The sequence below is a fragment of the Nannobrachium achirus genome (assembly GCF_963921795.1).
Source record: "Nannobrachium achirus genome assembly, chromosome: 9".
Classification (NCBI taxonomy): domain Eukaryota; kingdom Metazoa; phylum Chordata; class Actinopteri; order Myctophiformes; family Myctophidae; genus Nannobrachium; species Nannobrachium achirus.
The window spans coordinates 7,672,485-7,695,906 of NC_137818.1; the positions used below are offsets into that span (position 1 = coordinate 7,672,485).

Sequence of the window (23,422 nt, forward strand, 5' to 3'; positions counted from 1 at the left end):
AAAATGACTTTTCTTCTAATTGATTACTCATGCCATGGAGACTTGAGTCCAATCATATTTTTTGTATTTGTCGCATTCCTAAGACATTCCTAAAACATTTTATAATAGTAATAATTTACCCCCATTAATTCCGGATGGGGACCCAAATGCATCCCCATCGTCCCCATCCGGAATCAATAGGGGTATATTTATTGTTATCACATTTTTGTCTCAGGACTGCGACAAAAAAAAACAAGTCTCCATGGCATGAGTAATCAATAGAAGAAAAGTCATTTTGGGGGTGAAAGTACTCCTTTAAGGATCAGCCTGTTTCATTCTCCTTTAATGTTAAATCTCAGCTGATGTTTTGCTAACCTCTCCTGCGCCACAAAGAACTGTGGAAGAATGGAATAGTTTTCATCATGTCTCACATGGCTGTGGTGAGACTCAGGTAACGTAACACACATGACTGACATGAAATAAATCATCTCACAGCTGCTCTACTAAACCACAGGTAGGCCTACAGTACAGATCCAAACCCAGCAGACAGTAACCTGAACTGTCATTATTATAGTGTCTGGACAGGACCAACTGGTATGATATCATGAAGCTGTGTGTGTGTGTGTGTGTGTGTGTGTGTGTGTGTGTGTGTGTGTGTGTGTGAGTGTGTGTGTGTGTGTGTAGAAGTCAGAGGATAGGCCACCCCCCAGGAGAAGATACAATAAAACCCTCATCCAGGTGTGAAACACTTTCCACCACCATCACCTGTCCTCTACAGCTGGGTGTCTAGCCCACTCGTACGCACGCACGCGCGCGCACACACACACACACACACACACACACACACACACACACACACACACACACACACACACACACACACACACACACACACACACACACACACACACACACACACACACACACACACACACACACACACACACACACACACGCGCGCGATGTGGTCGTTGACAGAGAGGTGGACAATGTAATCAACTCTGTTGAGTCACAGTGAGTGTGAGTCAGTGTGACTCAGACCAACGTCTACACGAAGTCATGTGATGGAAACACAGCAGAACACAAATGCTGACGCTGGTGAATGCTAACCTGGTGAATGCTAACCTGGTGAACTTATCAGTCCCCCTTCCATGGAGCCCTTTTATATTATCACTGCTCCTACAATACAGTACTGATTACAGTTTACAATTAAAGTACCATGCATGCATAGTAATACATAAGGACCGCAGGAATACACAAGAAACGGAGGGGGAGAGTGATTTATTCCGGTTTGCTCCGGCCGTCCGGACGTAATTGTTTGTCTCCGTAACCTTACGGACAACACTTAACCTGACGGATTAAAACCGATAAAAACGTACGTACGCTTGAACTGCCCGTGGCGAACTTTTGTCAACCGTGGCAGTAGTGAGGACAATTAGTTATAGACGGGGAGCCACAGGCCCAAAAGCTCAAAGAATAGGGTTTTACCTGTGACGTCATGACATACTTTTTATTTTTGTTTTTTCTATTCATTTGGTCATTAAGGTACACAGAATGAGAGGCCTGCTCTGCCGGAAACTCTGCGAAAAAAAGTTATGGCCATTTGTATATTCACTCCATCGACTTCAATATACAGGAAAGAAACACACCAAAAAAATATGCTTTAAGTAGCATGTGAGGGGTCAAACTAGGGGTTCTTGATGATTCTGAATCCATTGCAAGCATTTGTTTTGCATGAAAAACATTCCTTGGGCTAGAAAACGGACCAAAATAACGGTGAAAAGTGATGACTCATCACTTTTCACAGGTTTGAGAGGCTGAAATGGTTTGAGAGGCTGAAATCTAGCCCAAGGAATGTTTTTCATGCAAAACAAATGCTTGCAATGGATTCAGAATCATGAAGAACCCTTAGTTTGACCCCTCACATGCTACTTTTTTTGGTGTGTTTTTTTCCAGTATAGTGAAGTCAATGGGAAACTTTTTTTCGCAGTGTTTCCGGCAGAGCAGGCCTCTCATTCTGTGTACCTTATTGACCAAATGAATAGGAAAAACAAAAATTTGGAGTATGTCATGACATCCCAGGTCTTCTCTCATTTTGGCACAGTGGTTTATAACAGCGGTTCTGAAACTGTGTCCCAACAAGAAATATAATTTAGCAAGAAATGGTAAAAGAGGAACTTCATTGCAACCACTGGTGAAGAAGACGTCTCACTCCTCACAGGCTCAAACGGCTGTATTGGCATGAGAATACATACACACAAACGCGCGCGCACACACTCACACCACCTCTACTCCAAAAGCTAAATGGGTGCAGTGCACTGTGTGTTGTTATTATTACTCAGTCCAGGTGGTTAAATCTGTACCCTAGAGGAGTTGCATTTACCACGATAATTATGCGACAGACAGCAGCTGCAGAACCAGTCCAGACTGTTACAAAACATCACGTCGGTCGTCGGGTCAAGAAATTCTGTGGTTCTACATATTTTGGCTAAAAATGCTTCGGTTTTTACACGTGTGTGCTGTGCAGCAGACCCCCTCCATGTGGCGCGCGGCCCCAACGGGAGCAGAATTGGAGCGGAGAGCGGGTCGGCACGTAAATAACGCATAGACGAACTATCCATGTCGACGTAATTACCGTACGTACTGTCTCACCCAAAAACGTACACAAAATCAACCATACATAACTATAAATGGCCCTTTAGGCATTTAGCAGACACTCTTAATCTAGAGCGACTTACAAACGGTAATACACCAACATCAATACATCAAATGGAAAGAAATAGTTATCTAAGTGGGACTGAGTTACTAGGGCCCAAGGTGGAGGGGCCTTAATTATTTTATACTTTAGCTATTGAAAAAGAGCAGATCTACAAGCTCACAGTGCAGCACTGAGTATTTTTTAAGCCACATTTTGTAACTCAAATTTTGCTTCTGGGGGGGGTCCCTGGAACAAAATATTTTGAGATGGGGGTCAAATACACATGAAAAGGTTTGAGCACCACTGACATAGAAACATAGTTTTTCTTTTTTTTTCAAAAAAGATTTTTCAAAAATAGCAGATCTACAAGCTCGCAGCGCGGCACTCGGTGCCGCGCTGTGAGCTTGTATATCTGCTATTTTTCAATTGTTAAAGCACAGGGGCCCCCACAGTGAATCCTTGTACCCAGGGCCCAGAACACCCCTGTCCACCAAAGACTTGTTTTGTTTTCCAACGCTCTCTGCTAAAGCTCTCACCCCAACGCCCAGAGTCAGAGATGAACATCTTTCAACCATAAAGTACAGTATCTGACCAGTTGAAAACAGAACAGGAACTCTGATGCCCTTTATCTAGAGATATTATAACTATGTATATGGTATAAATACTAAATACACAGAAAACATGCCATAACATGTCACATGAAAACAACTCTAAACCACACTCTGATCTCAGTAGAAATATGCTGTCAGCTCTATTGCAACACTGCTGTGGCATTCTGTACTGTAGCCAGGGGCGTCACAAGGGGTAGGAAAGTGGGACTGAGTTACCAGGGCCCAAGTTGGAGGGGCCCTATAGTAACTTTAGCTATTGAAAAATAGCAGATATTCAAGCTCACAGCTGCGAGCTTGTAGATCTGCTATGAAAAGTCGTGAAAATGTGCGCAAATCTTTGAATATATGTATTTTTTAAGTGAACATTTGTAACTCAAATTTTGCTTCTGGGGGGGGGGGGGGGGGGGGGGTCCCTGGAACTAGATATTTTGAGATGGGGGGGGTCCTTCACATGAAAAAGTTTGAGCATCACTGACATTTTCACGATTTTTCAAAAATAGCAGATCTACAAGCTCGCAGCGCGGCACTCGGTGCCGCGCTGTGAGCTTGTATATCTGCTATTTTTCAATAGTTAACATTCATTGGGGGCCCGCAGTGAATCCTTGTACCCAGGGCCCAGGATTTGGTGTGACGCCCCTGACTGTAGCACTGGCCTCAATGACCATATATGAAAGTTAGATAGCATTTTTTTTAGGTTTTATATAAAGTTTTTACTGAATAGGTGCCTTGTACGTTCATTTTCTTAGATTACTATTTCTATGCAGTTGATGTATTGACGTTGATGTATTGATGTATTACCTGCTTATTGTAAATCGCTCTGGATTAAGGGTGTCTGCTAAATGCTTAAATTGTAATTCTGTCTAAGAGGGAAATAATTGAGATTTTATTGTTTTATCCATAATTATATTTAGGTTCCTTAAATCAAACCCATCATTTCTTTTAATGAATTTACACTAAGTGTATCATGGCGCAATTACAAGAATATTATAGTTGGGATAAAACACGTACAATTTTAACACCAACCTGCTTAAGATATTATTGAAATGAATTGATTAAATGTTTTCATCATTGTCATTCATCAAGTCATTTGGAACGGTTTAAAGCCAGTATTTAGAACGAAACAACTAGAAGTGTGTCTAGTACTTGTGTTCATTTTGATATATTAATAACAGGTTTAAATGTTACTGTAAGGTTAGGGTTAGATATATTCATAGAGGTGTAAATCTTACCGTCGAGGATGTTTCTCATGTCCTGCTGGTGTTAATTTGAACCCCGTGAAACACGTTTCTAATTTACTCCGCACAAACATATGTTTTACTGTACTGTACATACACCCTTCTGCTCTGAACAACACCTATCACACGCACACACACACACACACACACACACACACACACACACACACACACACACACACACACACACACACACACACACACACACACACACACACACACACACACACACACACACACATAATGTTGGTTCCTGTCAGCTCCCAGCGTGTCTGTTCACGTCCCGTGTGTTACGTTTAGTGGTGGAAAAAAGTACTCAAATCTTTTACTCCAGTAAAAGTATCAATACTGTAATATAGATACTATAGATACTGTTACATGTAAAAGTCCGGGATTCAAAAATGTACTCGAGGAAAAATACGAAATTATTGGCATCAAAATTCACTTAAAGTACCGAAAGTAAAAGTACTAATTGTTTGAAAATAGACAATCTACAAGCTCACAACGCGCCGCATTTTTGAATAGCCTAGGTATAAAATAATATAATAATTTATATCTCAAAGTAACTACTAACTAGTAACTAACGTTTTCAAAGTGGAGTAAAAGTATATTTGGATCGGTGATGTGTGTGGAGTACACAGATAAATGCCTACCTCAGGCTATGTTTTACCCTGTGTGTGTGTGTGTGTGTGTGTGTGTGTGTGTGTGTGTGTGTGTGTGTGTGTGTGTGTGTGTGTGTGTGTGTTGCGTAAGAGTTGATTTGTTCAGGTCTAGCCTGGTCTAGTACAACTGTGACACAATCTAACAACACGCACACGCGCGCGCGCGCACACACACACACACACACACACACACACACACACACACACACACACACACACACACACACACACACACACACACACACACACACACACACACACACACACACAGCCTATTATTATTTACCAGTAAGATGCCCTAAGGGCGAGAAGCACCTCACCCTAAAGTGCGAGGTCGCGCACATGGGTGACAGCAGACTGCTGGGCGAGCGCTGGCGCTTTGGCATGAGATCAACTTTGACCAAAAAAATGCACAGACCTGGTTGGTTCTTTAAGTTGGACAAAATGTGGCCATATTTTCTCAAATATGGATATGACTGACGTCTGACATAATAGATGTCTGACGTCATAGACCACATGAGACTGCAACATCATTGTGATGTCAGAACAGGTCAGCTATATCCTTCTGCTGAGCTGGGATGAGGTGTCACACACTGTGACGCACACACAGGATGTTAAAAAAAAGAAATACGACCTACAGTCGTAATTAGCCAGTAGCTATGCCCCTCCCCTAAAAGCTTTTGTCCAATGCTAGCTTAGCAACCGGCAGCTTGCCAAGGCTGTTGCCAAGGCAAACCTTGGCAAGCAGGAAGTTATTCTAAGCTACCATTGGACAAAAGCTTTTGGGGGGGGGGGGGGGGGGGGGCATAGCTACTGGCTAATTATAATATTCATAATATTTACCTTTCTAGGTTTCAGCTTGTCTTGTATATCGTATTGTCCGATTCCTTTATAGCTGATTCCCAACCACCACGGCATGCCCTGCTTGTCCTGTCAAAATAAAAGCACAATGTCCTGTCAAAATAAAAGCACAATGTCCTGTCAAAATAGCAAGCACTGATTTCCCAACCACCACGGCAAGCCCTGCTTTTCCTGTCAAAAATAAAAACACAACATCCTGTCATAATAAAAGCACAATGTCCTGTCAAAAGAAAAGCACTGATTTCCCAACCACCTCAGCATGCGTTGCTTGTCCTGTCAAAATAAAAGCACAATGTCCTGTCATATAATGGATGGATATTTTTTTCTATAAAATCACAAAGGTAAGGTACTTTGATGGCAGGGAACAGACAATAAAATAGGCTTCGATTTGGCAATAGAAGGCATAATACAGTATATGATATTAAATGATATGATAGTTTGGTATTCATACCTTAACCTCGTAGTAATGGACTCCATATGTGGGCAAGGATTCAACTAGAGTCAGATACCTGAAAAAAGAAAAACAAGGATGGACGAACAGACGGACGGACGGACGGACGGACGGACGGACGGACGGACGGACGGACGGACGGACGGACGGACAGGGGCAAAAACACACTCTCCTCCAGGCTGAACAACCAATGAGAATGTAAGCTCTGACACCTGATTATCTTCTCCTCTGTGTGTGTGTGTGTGTGTGTGTGTGTGTGTGTGTGTGTGTGTGTGTGTGTGTGTGTGTGTGTGTGTGTGTGTGTGTGTGTGTGTGTGTGCTGTGTCAATTTGCATAACATTTTACATGAACATTCCACCTCAAATGTTGCCTCATGGTGGCGCTGTACCAGGCCAGGCCGCTTTACACTTTTTGCTAATTACTCCTCTACTGATTTATTCTAAAACTCCCACAGATTGGTTATAAAGCACTTCTATCTAATCTGTCCCATCTACTGTGACAGGCTGTGAGCTTGTAGATCAGCTATTTTCACCAGACATTATGTGCAACCAAGTATAGGCCTATACAGTATGTTAGGCTTTTATAGATTCCTTTAAACTAGTATATTGGATTCACTGATTAGATTATGATTCACTGATTCTTTAAACTAAGGGTCTTCAACAGGGGGTCCTCCAAATCTTTGTATGATAGAATCTTTTTTCTCCTTTTTTATATTAACCACTTGAACCCTAGCGTCCATATCATGAGAAGTTAAGCCAAACATAGCAGATCTACAAGCTCACAACGCCTCGCAGCAGCTTGTAGATCGGCTATTTTTGGCAAAGACATTTGGCGTAGAGGGGAAAAAAGAGCAGACTAAGTACAGAGTGAAATGTCAAGTTAAGTATTGACGGTTCAAGTGGACATGAATCCAAAATACACTGATGATTGTGCTGTCAAACAATGAAATATGGAATCTTAACTCATTCTGTGCCAGCGCCCTCTGGGGGCCAAGGAATGCCAGGGTATCTCTCATAGGCGAGCGCTTTAGCTTCCAGGACCTCACCTTCCAGGACCTCACGTGCTCACGTTCATGCACGTCATGGAAATGTTCCGGATGATAATGCTAACAGAATGGCTATTCCCATTTTGTCATCTAAAAGATCATTTTTGGGCGATTTCGCCGTAAATAAACCTCGCGCCGCTTCCCTAAAGACACAATCCAGAGATATAAGCCTTCAAAGATGTGGTCTTTCATTGGATTAGGCGGAGATTGGCGATTTCGTTCGCAAATAACGGCCGGCCGGGAGGTTGCTAGCTTTCGGCTAGTAGCTAGAAAAATCAGGCCAGGCTTCAGAAGGCCTCTTATCATTTTATTCATTTAATTAAAAAAAGCCGGACTACTTCGGGATCGGCACACTCGTGTACTCATCGGAAGCGGCGCCGAACATTGGGTGAACATTGGGGAGCTCAAAAATGTATTTTAAACCATTTTTAATGGAATATATCGTCGGACAGAGTAGAATGGCTAGCTGGCTAGCGGCTAGCGAGCCAGGACCACCCACGACTCTACAAGCAGCTCGGGGTAAGTGAATTAATAAAAAAAAATTGTATTGGATTGAAATAAAGCCGAACTAGTTCGGGATCGGCACAGAATGAGTTAAAAGGTTGTGGGGGTCCCTGCTTCATCTCTCTCTCAACTAAAGGGTCCTTGGCCTGAAAACGTTGAAGACCTCTACTTTAAACTATAGTATAGGCTATTATCATGATGATTCACTGTGCAGCTATGCAACACGAGTAGAGAGGAGATATTAGAGAGAATGTGAGCACGGAGCCAGGAGACATGATCAGGCTGGTAGGAGGACATTTATGACGTCTAAGAAAACATCAGCCTGAGTATCTTTAATCTGAAGACTGAGACAGATAATAGATACTCAGTGTACGATGGATAATAAGAATGAATAATACTCACTGTACGATGGATAATAAGAATACTAATGAATAATACTCACTGGACGATGGATAATAAGAATACTAATGAATAATACTCACTGTACGATGGATAATAAGAATACTAATGAATAATACTCACTGTACGATGGATAATTAGAATACCAATGAATAATACTCACTGGACGATGGCTTGTCCTCTAGATACTCCTTTTAGCTGCTTGTAGAACTCGATTACTCTGTCCTCACTGTAAACACATACCAATAATAATAATCATAATAATAACAATGATCCATCTATACATTCCAGAAACTCCAGGTGTCTGGAGCTAGCTCTAACTCTTTGGAGCAAGGTAGCCAATTTGCCACGGCACGCTAAACAAATGTTCAGATTTCAAAAATAAAGTGCTTACTGAAGGCTCAAGGGTGTCAGAATATGTGCCGCTCAACAAAATTACCCGTATCTACTGTATTGTTTAATAAAAAGCATTTTAAGTCGATCAGTTTAGTTTTTTCCTTGTATTTCCTGGTTTTCCCCATGCGCATCAACCCCATTTATCAGTTGTCGGTAGCCTCTAAAACTCGCCAAACTTGTCAAATGGAAGTGGGTGAGTTAACGCAGTGGTTCTCAACCTTTTCAGGCCGCGTCCCCAAAATAATCACACTTTAACTGGGGACCCCCTCACCCTACGAGCACTAAGAGTTCAGGAATGACATTTTGTATAACACAGTTATATTGCAGATCTACATGCTCACAACGCCTTGTGTTGCGAGGCGTTGTGAGCATGTAGATCGGCTATTCTCACAATTTATGCCTCTAATATTTGACAAGTTTAATACATCATTTTAGAGGTGTTAAAAAGTCCTTAAATTGTCATTTTAGAAATGTGCAGATACCCTCTATACAATTAAACTTTATGATGGTTTGTTTAGTGTTGAGAGAGAAAACAATGTTGCACATTAAGTTAATCATCCGGGGACCCCCCCCCCCCAAAAAAAATAATTTGGGGACCCCCCTGACCCTGGGGGTCCCGACCCAAAGGTTGAGAACCCCTGAGTTAACATACCTATAATCTTCTTGTACAGTATATGTAATAATGTAAACATACCAATAAGCCAGAGACGGATGTTCTTTCAGCACCTTGGTAGGAAGAGTTGGCAGTTTCTTTAAGTCACTTCTGGTGCTCTCGTCACTGACGACAAAACAATGATAACATATTAGTATTATTAATAATACAACTTTAACCCATTTAGGGCCTAGAATTATTGACTGCTTTAACCAGTGAAAAATAGCAGATATACAAGCTCACAGCGCGGCACCGAGTGCCGCGCTGCGAGCTTGTAGATCTGCTATTTTTGAAAAAAGTCGTGAAAATGTGTGCAAATCTTTGAATATATGCATTTTTCAAAGCGAACTTGTGTAACTCAAATTTTGCTTCTGGGTGGTCCCTGGAACTAAATATTTTGAGATGGGGGTCCGTGGCCAAATTCATATCATTTTGGGGGTCCTTCAAATTAAAAGGTTTGAGAACCACTGACATAGTAGTCTCTCAAGAACAGACTAACTGAGCTCCAGTTTAAGTGAAAAGGACCTTTTCTTTGACGATGGCTGGCCAGATTGCTGACATGGAAACATAAGGTTTTTTCCAAAAATCTTAGAAGGATTCAAAAGACACTTATAGAATCGGGTCAAAATTCAAATTTTCACGATTTTTCAAAAATAGCAGATCTACAAGCTCACAGCGCGGCACTCGGTGCCGCGCTGTGAGCTTGTATATCTGCTATTTTTTATATTTAAAGCATAAAATATTGCGTGTGTTCAGGCCTAAATGGGTTAATAATACCACTTTAAGTCAAATATGGTGGTTTTATCACTGAGACACAAAAAAAGCACCACAGTTAATTTGGTTGATTTCGTTATTTAGTCGCCTAAGACTAGACTAAGAATAAAAATGACTAAAATAGGACTAAGAATAAATGGTGTTTTATTTAAAAGACTAAAACACAAGACTAAACAAGTGCAGATGACTAAAATAGGACTAAAACGAAATGGTGTGTTATTTTAAAAAGACTAAGACTAAATCATAATTTGCTTTCTAAATGAACACTGCCACCAAATCCATCGCTGTTGCAATCATGTTCATTAAGTACAGTAACCATCACACTGATATACAGTAAACATCACACCGCTGTATTACAGTCAGCTCTACAGACAGTGATTCATAAATTATTAGAAACTAATTCTTGAGTTCTTGTCCTCTATGTTGTTAAATACCTTTAATTAACACATGTTTGAATTAAGGATTGAACGCTGTTACCTTGTGTAATCTCCTTTTGCCTCCTGTTGACACAAAACAAACAGTAAACACATGTTCATTATTTTACTAAAATATATTATTAGGTGCAGGCTTTTAAAGAGTACAGGTGTGGCTGTATTCATTATTGTACAGTTATCATTATAATAACATATTATCGTAATTATTATTATTGTATTCTATGCTGAACAGTGACAGACGGACCTGCAAGGCGTTGGCAGCTAATCTGAAGACATTCTCACTTTCCACCTCGATGTTCCCCTGGGAGACATTACACAGGAATTACACATTAAACATGAATTACACATTAAACAGGAATTACACATGTAAACAGGTTCAATAGAATAAAGTCTAAACATTAAACAGATTCAATAGACTTAAACAGAATTCAGCAAACCTGAACTGATTAAACTGGCTGCATTTCAGCTCTCAGACTCGTTAAAAGAGTTGTTCAGATAGATAGATAGATAGATAGATAGATAGATAGATAGATAGATAGATAGATAGATAGATAGATAGATAGATACAAACTTGTCACATTTCCTATCACTTACTCCTTGAATTCATGGAGATTGTTGTGGTTATTATCTCGCCAATGATCCAATAATTCACTGATTGAAATTATTCGGAGTCCAACAGCAAAACACTCACATGGTAAATGGTGCATTTATAAAGCGCCTTTATCCAAGGTGCTTTACATAGATTGTGCATTACAATTCACCCATTCACACACACATTCATACACCGATGGCAGAGGAAACCATGCAAGGCACCAACCTGCTCACCAGGAGCAACTAGGGGTTCAGAGTCTTGCTCAAGGACTCTTCAACACTAACTCTGGGGGAGCCCGGGATCAAACTGGGATGAAACATTAGAACCCTTGTGTTCTAATGACGGTTTCTCTACCCCTGAGCCACTCACCTCGTAAACAACACCACTCATGTTGTAAACAACAACAACAAAACACTCACGTTGTAAACAGCAGACTTTGCGTTCAGGAAGAATAACTCCACAGTAATGACGTCTTTAAGCTGAGTGATGTTTTCTATGTAAAACCTGAGAACAAAGACATTAAATATGTAACACTGATGTTTTCTGTGTAAAACCTAGATATAAAAACTTAACAAAAGTATTATTATTTGTGCAATGTTTTACAAGTCATTTTCTTTTAAACACATGTAAGAACTTTAAACCATAGTGTTTACATAATAACTTTAAACAAGCTTTAACAGGACACAGGTCAGATGGAGCCCCCTGCTGGGGGCTGTGTGTCATTACCTGACCAGGAAGTTGAGGGCGATAGGCCCCGCCTTCTTGGAGAAGTCATGATCCAGAACCCTGCGGTCAAGCTGTAGCCATTTACACTGACCACTGTGCGCGCACGCACACACACACACGCACGCACACACACGCACACACACACACACACACACTTTTATTACTTGTGGGGACACCGACATTTTGAAGATGGTAAATGATCAATGGTGCATTTTATAGATTGTTCATTACATTCTCCCACATTCAATGATTCATACACCGTTGGCGGAGGAAACCATGCAAGGCACCCTCTGTGTTCTAAGATAGTGGTTCTCAACCTGTGGGTCGGGACCCCCAGGGGGGTCCCCAGATGGCTAACTTAATGTGCAACATTGTTTTCTCTCTCAACAGTAACCAAACCAACATAAAGTTTGAGTGTATGGAGGTTATCTGCACATTTCTAAAGTGACAATCTAAGGATTTTTTATAATAGAAAATAGCCGATCTACGTGCTCATGTAGATCTGCTATTTTCACAACAGAACCATGTTATACAAAATGTAATGCCTCGACTCTTAAGCCCTTTGCACACAGGCGCGTGTATCCGCACGGATCATAAAACGGACAATTTCATTTTTTAAAAAGAAAACAATGATTCTCTACGACCTCATGCACACCGGATCCGAATTAGCCGTGCGACGAGTGGCTGCTGCCGTGCATTTTTTTCCGATTTGTGCGTCTTGTCGCATGCGGTAAAAAACTCATAACTCCTTTTATGACCGCACAGCATTGCACACCAAATCCAATGCGTTTTATTCATGCAGCAAACGAAAAAAAACACAACTGTCCTGTGTGCAAAGGGCTTTAGTGCTCGTCATGGTGGGGGGGTCCCCAGTTAATATATGATTATTTTGGGGGTCGCGGCCTGAAAAGGTTGAGAACCACTGGTCTAAGACAGCATCTCTACTCTCCTGAATCACTGCCACCCCTAATATCTTGAATCTAGGGTTGCAATGCCACCCATTGGCAATTTGGCAGCCAACGCATCCAAACATTTGTTTTTCTATCCGATTGTATTAAACGACAACCAACTCACCAACATTGCGGCTCTATGGAAAGCTTGAATTATCCTCTTTCCATCTGCAAAGTGTTTGTTTGATAAAAATCCACCGTAGACATGTTAGTATGAGCTACTTTCAGTCAAGAAATTCCGTCAAGGTGATTATTTTTCTAAATGTTGGGGTTTGGAAGCGCTCGTTGTAAATGTACCAGCTGGTTCTAAATGTCACATAATGCAGCGGGACGTTGCATTATTAAAGAAGAGTGCTTCAACAAGAGTTCAACACTTTGAAAAAAAATGCTGCTCAGATTTCTTGACATAACATTTATTTATTTATTTTTTCAGATAGAAAGGATAATTCAAGCTTTCTAGCTGGAATGTTGGTGAGTTCAACGTCGTTTAATACAAAATAAAATAAAATAAACTGTTTGGATGCCGTTACTGCCCGGCCTAGGGGAGCCTATGGACGCAACAAAAAAAGTGGACTCCCTCCTACCCAGTCAACAACACCAGTTTAACAGTCCAAATACAGTCGTTTATTAACACCAAGAGTTTAAAATATAATATACCTCAGGGTGGGCCCCTGTACAATGAAACTCACTTAACCCATTTAGGCCTGAACACAATATGACGCAATATTTTATGCTTTAACTATTAAAAAAATAGCAGATATACAAGCTCACAGCACTGCACCGAGTGCCGCGCTGCGAGCTTGTAGATCTGCTATTTTTGAAAAATCGTGAAAATTTGAATTTTGACCCGATTCTATAAGTGTCTTTTGAATCCGTCTAAGGTTTTTGGAAAAACCTATCTTTCTAGGTCAGCAATCTGGCCAGCCATCGTCAAAGAAAAGGTCCTTTTCACATAACTGGAGCTCAGTTAGTCTGTTCTTGAGAGACTACTATGTCAGTGGTTCTCAAACCTTTTCATTTGAAGGACCCCCAACATGATATGTATTTGGCCTCGAACCCCCATCTCAAAATATTTAGTTCCAGGGACCCCCCAGATGCAAAATTTGAGTTATAAACATTAGCTTTGAAAATACATATATTCAAAGATTTGCACACATTTTCACGACTTTTTCAAAAATAGCAGATCTACAAGCTCGCAGCGCGGCACTCGGTGCCGCGCTGTGAGCTTGTATATCTGCAGTCAATAATTCTAGGCCTAAATGGGTTGGTTAAACTAAATGCCAGACACGTTCACACATAGACATCAAAGGGGGCTTGAGCCCCTGCCATTTTATCCATCTGTAAAAACCTGTACTCTCCAGACCATGAATGCCGCATTTACTAGGTGAAAGAAGCGCAAATGCCTCCCCCTTTCCATGCCATACCCAAGGCAGCATTCCCTGGGCCTTTTTCCAAATTCTCCTGAACTTGAACGTAGCATGTTTGCTTTGAAAGAATGTGTCCTCTGTGCAGAAATCCAGGTCGTATCTCCAGTAGCTGAAAACAGCTGATCTACAAGCTTACAACAGCAATTTTCAAATGTTTTCTTTACCAATAAAGTGCCCTTTATGGGAATTTCAGCCCCTGCCTCTCCAACATTCTCTGCACGTCACTGCTAAAAGCCAATGCTTAACTGTAACCCAAACTAAAACATAAGACTTCTTACCCAACATAATAAATATAATCAAATGATCGAATCACACAAAACAAAAGAAAGGCCACCCACCCCTACCGTACCAACTGGTTGTAAAATGACCCGTGTTAAAATCCATAACTCTAAAAACCACTAAAACCACTGCAAACTGGTGTTGTTCTGAGGCTGGCTAGGAGGAAGACACCAGCAACAAGAGGCAGCCATCTTTAAAGTCCTCAGACCGGTCACAGGAGCCAATCAGCAGCATGATCATTGGAGGATCACCTAGTGATCATCCAATCACACTCAGCCAACACTCTCACCATTCACAGCAGATAATACTCACTCAGTCTTCTAGCTGCCAAATTAAATCATGTATGTGTGATGCTGCCCTGTGTAGCCTATGGGGTTGTTAAGTCTGACATCATTTTGTAGGTGGAGGAGAAATTCTGGCCCCATTCTGGCCCCAGTGACCGTGAATCTTTTAACTATAAACTAATTTTTCTTCTCTTTCTTGTTGACAGGAAAGTGGTAGAATTATACTTTAGTCGTTATTTTTGTCTCAGATCTGTTGAAATAGCGAGGGACACAGCACTGCCCATATTGACAATAAATCTGCTTGGGGGTCTGACTACAAAACGCACGCACGCAGTTTACTTACTTGTCGTCGTCTGTAAATGTTAATCCAAAGAATTCTTTCTCCTTCAGGTTGAAATGTGAGGAAACCAGATCCAGCAGCTCATGAGACAGAAGCTTTGGCTGTGGAAGAAAAACAAATTGTATCAGGCCTATTATTATCATCATAAATATTATCATTGTTGTCACTGTTATCATTATTGATTGACTGATTGATTATTTTATTAGACAAAAATAGAGAACAGTTACAAGTATGATCAATACAATTGAAATGTAGTACAGTACAAGTACACTTAAACACCCTGGCCTGTAGACCTGTTCGCAATTTGGTGTGAGGGGAGTTTCTCACCTGAACTGAGTCAGTGGGTCCCTAGACATGAATAATCACAGAGGTGCTCGTCCGCCATAGTGGCACGAATGGCGCAATGGCTGAATCAAATATGGCTGCCATTGGCTATGATGAAAATCCAACTTTTCTGTTTCTGGGTGTATATTCACATGTAATACCTCCATTTGGACTAATTGGGGTATGGGGAATTCATTTCTGATATTGTTTTGACCATTTTTGGGTGATTTGGACCTTGAAAGGTCATGGTCAAGGTAATTTTGCTATTCCGAAGACCATGGCCATAACTTGGCCATTGTTAGGAGTAAAAACAGGTGCAATAGGTCTAAATCAACTAATTCTGACATGTATAATTCATTTCTGATATTGTTTTGACCATTAAGGAACATCTTGTCTTTGAAATATCAATGTCAATACCATTTTTCAAAAACAATTTTATTCTTTACTAGCACTTTTATTGTATTTGTTCATAATAGTTTGTTTTGTTTATAACAAAAGACATACTAGTGAGAAATACAACAAGTAAACATCCCCATTTAACTTTAAAGGGGGATTTTAAATGAGCAAATAAGACTATTTAAGAATAAAAGTGACAAATAAAATCACACCCAAAATGAACTAACCATTTCCCTCAAAGTGCAGCATATTGTGATTGTGTGCATGCTAGTTAGTGTGATGTGTTTTTACAGGATGGATTTGCCATTTTTCCATCACAAAATATGATGCACAGAACTCCATCACAAAATACGATGCACAGAACTCCACCAGCAAGGCAGCCATATCATTGAGTGTCACGTTTCAGACATGGCAGGAGTATACTAAAGTCGAAATGTTCCTTCCATCCATCAGGGTTTGACATTGACTTTTTGAGGCACTTATCCTTAGCACAAAAGTCACTTGTCCGGATAAAAAAAAAAAAAAAATCTTTCTTAAATGCATGTAGACATAGTCAGACATTGAAATAGAATGAATAACAAAAGGACTGCTAATGACCCCCCTTGCTCCCTCCACCCTCCACTCCATAGTATGGACAGTCCATAGTCTGCATACAGCACAAAGCTGCTAGGAGCGTCACAGAAAAAGATTAAACCAAGATCCACTTGTTCAAGTACATTTTTAATGAACAGGACAAGCCTTAATGTCATGCCCTGATCCATGTTCCATTGGTTCTATGTTCTAGTCTTTCCTCAGGTTCCTTGGCTGTTACAAGCAGGTGGCAAGAAATGCACTAGAAAGGTGCCTTGGTGGTCTTAGCTGTTGTACTTCTCTGCTACCAATGCTGAGTCTTGTTCTGTCAAATTTGGTTAGATATTGTACTCGTCAGAAGCCATAACTGCATGTTTAATCCTCACCTGGCCCATGCAGTCATCTTCAGTCTCCAAGGCATATGTGCCTTGATCACTGTCTTAGCTAATGGTGTTCCAAGATGAGAGACTGCTTGATGAAGTGGAAGCATGTGCCGATTCTCACCAGTGCCATACTGCTGCCAGATCTCCTTCATCCCCAGTGCTTGTAAATATGGGGTGTAGTATAGCAGTTATGTGAAGGAGACAACTCCTCTCTGGGGACGGGGTCCGCTCATAATTCCAACATCCCACTATTCCAACCATTAGCTTAGTGAAGGTTAGGGTTAGAGATAGGCGGCTGGTGGAGTAGAGATCCCAGACATTTGGATAGGATTGAGGAGGATGACACATGGTGCATGTACTGACTCTATTATAACTAAGCCTGTGTCATTATCAGAGACAACAGAGATGACAATGGTAAATGTACTGCATTTACAGTATATATCGCTTTTCTCCAAAGCGCTTTACAATGTATTTCACATTCACCCATTAACATACATATTCACACATACATTCACACACCATGCAAGGTTCCAACCTGCTCATCGGGAGCAGTTAGGGATTCAGTGTCTTGCTCAAGGACACTTCGACACATAACAAGGAAGAGCCGGGGATCGACCCTGGAAACTTCAGATTGCAAGGCAGCCGTTCTACCTACTGAGCCACTGTTGCCCGACAAAGGCTTGATTGGACACCATATTCCAAACACACAGCTGGAGAGCTGTTTGTTCTCTTCAGACACCCAGAATTTGTAAAGTTGCTGAGGGATGGGTGTGTCTGTCAGCTCTGTTGTCTCTGATGATGAGGAGCTCCCTGCAAAAGGGGCTGGTGGTGAAGAGATCCCAGACATCTTGAACTAGATTGAGGAGGCTGACACCAAGCTGGTGGTACATGTGGAGTCAACTGGCCCCATTATAACTAAACCTATCCATAACCCTAACCTAATGGACGGAATAATGGGACGCCAGGATTATGAGCGGACCCCAGAGAGTTGTCGTAGTCTCTGTCTACACCCCAAACTTCCAAGCACTGGGGATGAAGGGGATCTGGCTGCATTATGGCACTAGGGGTGCACTATGGCACAGGCTTACACTGCATCAGTTTCTCATATTGGAGCACCATTAGCTAAGACAGTATCAAGGCACATTATGCCTTGGAGCCTGGAGATGACTTCATGCGAGTACAATATCTAACAAACTTTGGAGCGGCAAAGACCTTGACAGAACAAGACACAGCATTGGTAGAGGAGAAGTACAGTACAACTGCTTAAACCAACAAGGCACCTTCCTAGTGTATTTCTTGCCACTTCTTGCAGCAGCCAAGGAACCAGAGGAAAGACTAGAACCAATGGAACATAGATGGATGGAAGGAACACACAACTTTAGTACACTTCTGCCATGTCTGAAGCGTGACACTTGATGATATTGCTGCCATGCTGGTGGAGTTCTGTGCATCATATTTTGCCATGGAACAATGGCAAATCCATCCTGTAAAAACACATCATTCTAACTTGCATCACAATAAACAATTGCAATATGGTGGAAATTGTTATTTAATTTTGTGTGTGATTTTTGTTGTGTGATTTTATTTGTCACTTTTATTTGTAAACCGTCTTATTTGCTCATTTAAACACCTATTTAAAATCCCCCTTTAAAGTTAAATGGGGATGTTTACTTGTTGTATTTCTCGCTAGTAAGTCTTTTGTTATAAACAAAACAAACTATTATGAACAAATACTATAAAAGTGCAAGTAATGAACAAAATCGTTTTTCAAAGACAAGATGATCCTTAATGGTCAAAACAATATCAGAAATGAATTATACATGTCAGAATTAGTTGATTTAGACCTATTGCACCTGTTTTTACTCCTAACAATGGTCAAGTTATGGCCATGGTCTTCAGAATAGCAAAATGACCTTGACCATGAACTTTCAAGGTCCAAATCACCCAAAATGGTCAAAACAATATCGGAAATGAATTTCCCATACCCCAATTAGTCCAAATGGAGGTATTACATGTGAATATACACCCAGAAACAGAAAAGTAGGATTTTCATCATAGCCAATGGCAGCCATATTTGATTCAGCCATTACGCCATTCGTGCCACTATGGCGGACGAGCACCTCTGTGATTTTACATGTCTAGGGACCCACTGACTCAGTTCAGGTGAGAAACTCCCCTCACAACAAATTGCGAACAGGACTTTAAGCCAGGTACTGGATTACTAAAAGGAACATCCCAAATAAGACCTTTCTCCCTTTTTTACGTTGAAAGCCCTCTGTATTTAATTCATGGACATAAATAAATAGCAAGCAAAGAAAACATTCAATAATATCGCAGTCATAAAAAACACTATGTACAGGATAGGAGAAACAAGGGGGTGGGGCTAAGGTAGGGGGGGGGGGGGTGCTCACTTTTTGCCTGTCTTGGGTCTATTCTCTGGCCTCCTGAAAGAAGGGTTTTCAGGGCAGTTTTGAAGGATGCCAGCGAGCCACATGTTTTAAGGGAGCTAGTCAAGGAATTCCACACCTGGGTGGCAGGGTTGTAGAAGGAGAATTTACCTATATTTGTCTTATGGGTTTGTGTTACCAGATCATTGTGTGTGCTCCCTCTTGTGTTGTAGCTGTCGCTAATATAATTATAATTATAGATAGATACCTTTATTATCCCAAGGGGGAAATTCAGTTGTCCAGTTGTAGCACAGCAGTATACAGTTATTTACAAAGTTACAGAGAAGTAGGAAAAGATAGATAAGAGTAAAAAAACAAGAGCAGTACAGTACCAATAAAGAGAAGGTGCATCAATAGAGGGGGCGAATAATATAAGTATACATAAAGTGACTTACAAAAAGAGACCGTAACAGTCAATGCTAGTTAGTGCAACAAGTATCTCACTGACATTGTTAAACAAAGCAGAAAACTCAGAAACTACCGACACAACCTAATAGTGCAAAGACAAAAATCAGTGCGAAAAAACTAACAAAAAAGCAGCTCAGAGAAGAAGAAAAACTAGGGAGCGTGTCACCGCAAGACGCACATGAGCACTCTCCCTGGAAGGTCCTTAGGGGTCAAAGTCAATAAAGCAATAGTTCCGTCAGTCTAGGTTAGGAAGGAAGTCCTTTTCACTCGTCCGTTATGTGTCTCGTTGTACAGCTTAAGGGCGGCCGGTACAATTATTAGTGTGTCCTCAGAAGCATCCTAAAAGTCTCTATTTGGAGACCAACCCAACCTGAAGTTTGTTCTGTTTGTGGGGAGCAGGATAAGTGTAAGCAGTCTTTCCTTGTTCACTGTTCATACGTGGACTGGTAGATCTGATGTGAGTCTGTTCTTAGGTGGACTAGTAGATCTGATGTGTGTCTGTAGGTGTTGAATGTCAGTAACCTTTAGGCACAAAGGAAACTGCCCTCACAGTCACAAGACCTTATAACAGGGCCGCTGCAACCCATGTTGGTGCCGTGCCCTACACACAACTGGCTGTTGGGTGCCCCCCCACGACCCCCATTTGGGCCACATTCTGCCTGTTCCTGGACATGTTAGGCATCCCACGTGTTAATGAAATTATCAATGGAGTTATGACTTATTACCTGAACATGGAAATATGTATGGAGTTATTAATTAATGAGTTATTATTAATGAAGTTATGAATAATTACCTGAACCAGCAGCTCCAGCGTTCTGTCGTCCAGTAGATGGACCTGGCAGATCCTTCCCTCTGTCATCTGATTGAATAAAATATAACAAACATTTATTAACATCATCTGAACATAAATATAATAAACATTTATTAATATTATACTAGTCCTTGCCCGTTCCAACATCTGAATCATGTGCAGTTTAAGGTTTAAGGTATGGGGTGTGCACAGTATATGTTTAACTAATGCAGAATGTATAGATCTGCTCTTTCTTGGCTGATCGCCCAATAATGTGATCTGGGGTTCAGTTGGGTTCAACATGGTTGCAGTTGCCTCTCTCTGCCAGCAGAGGGGGTTACAGATTGGGGTCAAACAGAGTCAGGGCGGATCACTGGAAAAAACACTCTGCTACATCAGTGGATCTCAAAGTGCTACAAACCTACACATACTATCAATTCATAATGTGAAACACTTCAACTCACAATCTGAGAATGCATTGTGAGCGTGTAGATCGGTTATTTTTGGCAAAGAGGTTTGATGTAGTGGAAATGAGGTTTAAGTGGTTAATTTAAACTGTCTGAAAATACATTAAAATATGAACATGAATCCAATATTAACACGAATCCAACACAGCAGTGATGCAGCGCTGTCAAACAAGACTATGAAACCATCTATGAATTCTATGAAAAAGTGTGTAATCCGCAACGCTGGGCCCCCTGATTCAGCCCGGGAAAAAGAGTTGGAGAGGCCCTCATTGTGTGCTATAGAGAGAGATCTCTCTCTATAGCGCTGCTGCTGCTACTCAAAGATTTGCCATTTCAGATCATGACAAGTGACAAGCCAGTGGGCCAATTACATGAGTTATATTTCCTCCTCGTCGGGTGGAAACCTTGTATGTCCAAAACCATTTGTTTTGTATTTATCATTTTAAAAATGATTTAAACTAGTGAAAACAGCCGATCTGTAGATCTGCTGTTTTCACTACTTTTGTGTGACGGCCTTGTATGATGAAGAAGGGCGTTGCTTTGCGAAGAAATGTACAAATTTGAAACTTGGAGATACAAGGTTTCTGCCCGACATTTACTTTGTTGGCCGCCCAGCCCCCAAAATGGAACGAAGGCTCTTGAACACTGCCTTCAGGTATGGCATGGAAAGAGGGCATTAGCATTTCTTTCACCATAGAAGGCTGAACCGGCCGTTCGGGAGTTGTCCCGCTTTTCCCAATGGCCAGCACGTCCCTGCCCAATGTTAAACAATGTGTGTGTGTGTGTGTGTGTGTGTGTGTGTGTGTGTGTGTGTGTGTGTGTGTGTGTGTGTGTGTGTGTGTGTGTGTGTGTGTGTGTGTGTGTGGAGAAGTATGTGCGCAGAGGCACCAACGTGCTAAAGGTCCACCGACCACCACTGCTGCCTTCCCTTGCCCCTCCTGTGACAAAGTCTGCGGATCACGCATTGGTCTGAGCAGCCATCTGGCTATGCACAGACCAAACCAACAACAATAATCAACCCGACATATTCGTTTGGAGCAACGTCTTCATCGACATCGATGGACTGCCATAAGCAAGTGCGTGTGTGTCAGTATGTGTGCGTGTGTGTCAGTGTGTGTGTGTGTGTGTGTGTGTGTGTGTGTGTGTATGTGTGCGTGCGTGCGTGCGTGCGTGCGTGCGTGCGTGCGCGTGCGTGTGCGTGTGTGTGTGTGTGTGAATACCAGAAGAGTTGCCACAAAGAAACATTTGAATGATTGATTGATTGATTGAGGTATTATTTATTGCGACCGTTACTATCAAAACCTGCAAAAGGGAAAAGAGCGACCAAACTTTTCCCTGACAATGGCTAGCCAGATTGGTCTGTCTGTCAGTCAGTCTGTCACACGTCACACGTCACACGTCACACTCCTTGGCTGCCAAACCACTACCTCCACCCCTCATTTGTCACATGGCCCTCTTCTAGCGCCACCATGAGGCCGATTCTTGCAAAACACATTTTTGGACACTGCTCCTACAGATTTTGCTCTAAAATCACACAAAGTAGTACACAGTATCTCTACAGTCATGTCATCAAAATGCATCTGTCCCATCTAGCCGATTTTTTAAAAACACATTTTTGGACACTGCTCCTACAGATGTTGCTCTAAAATCAAGGAAAGCGGCACACAGTATCTCTAAAGTCATGTCATCAACATGGATCTGTCCCCTTTCCCATATTCCCTCCTGATTGGCTACCATTGCCTTCTAAAGTTTGTGTATGCGACCTGACGGTCGCTTATCTCCCGATTTAGGGAGTCTTACTGGTTATGTTTTGGATAGGAAAAGGTACAGTTTCATGACAGCACAGTTCGCTGATACAATGTCAACTAAAAGGAAACTCGATATTTGTTCATTTCCATTGCGATCCTTAAAGACGGTAGCAGAATAACATCTACTACTTTGTCCCAATTTAATTGTTAGGTTGTTGTGAAAATATTTGCCAATGCAACCATATAGTTGTCTTGCCTGTTTTCAGAGTTGTATTCAGACGGAGATTCCAATGTCCTACTTTTTCAAAACTCCTCCTCCACGAGCTCGGGAATGGCCGAGAAAAATCATGACGTATGGAAGCAGAGCAACATCACGTGATCCCATATAACGAATGGGAAAAATGCCTTGGAAATTACAGTATTTTACACTCTTTCTAATAAAGTGAACTCTTAACTTTCTTAATTGACATGAACAACAACATGAATGCTATACACTTGCAATTTTTTATAAAGAACCAATAAGCCGTTTTTTCCGTATCCATTATATTGTGAAGCATGCACCTATTTTACTAGCCTGGGGGGCGTGTCTC

The 23,422-nt window shown here is 41.4% G+C and overlaps 1 protein-coding gene across 1 annotated transcript in view; it reads right to left on the reverse strand.

The window, feature by feature from the left end:
- Nucleotides 1–20,686, reverse strand: part of LOC308291826 (FERM domain-containing protein 4B-like) — a gene marked incomplete at both ends in the record, with an annotated part of 36,713 nt that extends 16,027 nt beyond the window's left edge. The window contains 10 exons of the mRNA XM_080733958.1: nucleotides 6,029–6,115; nucleotides 6,498–6,555; nucleotides 8,609–8,674; nucleotides 9,536–9,619; nucleotides 10,745–10,767; nucleotides 10,946–11,002; nucleotides 11,713–11,797; nucleotides 12,020–12,112; nucleotides 15,303–15,400; nucleotides 20,621–20,686. Of these exons, the coding sequence (XP_080590084.1) occupies nucleotides 6,029–6,115; nucleotides 6,498–6,555; nucleotides 8,609–8,674; nucleotides 9,536–9,619; nucleotides 10,745–10,767; nucleotides 10,946–11,002; nucleotides 11,713–11,797; nucleotides 12,020–12,112; nucleotides 15,303–15,400; nucleotides 20,621–20,686 (717 nt within the window). The remainder of the gene's footprint in view (nucleotides 1–6,028; nucleotides 6,116–6,497; nucleotides 6,556–8,608; nucleotides 8,675–9,535; nucleotides 9,620–10,744; nucleotides 10,768–10,945; nucleotides 11,003–11,712; nucleotides 11,798–12,019; nucleotides 12,113–15,302; nucleotides 15,401–20,620) is intronic.
- Nucleotides 20,687–23,422: the final 2,736 nt, after the last annotated feature.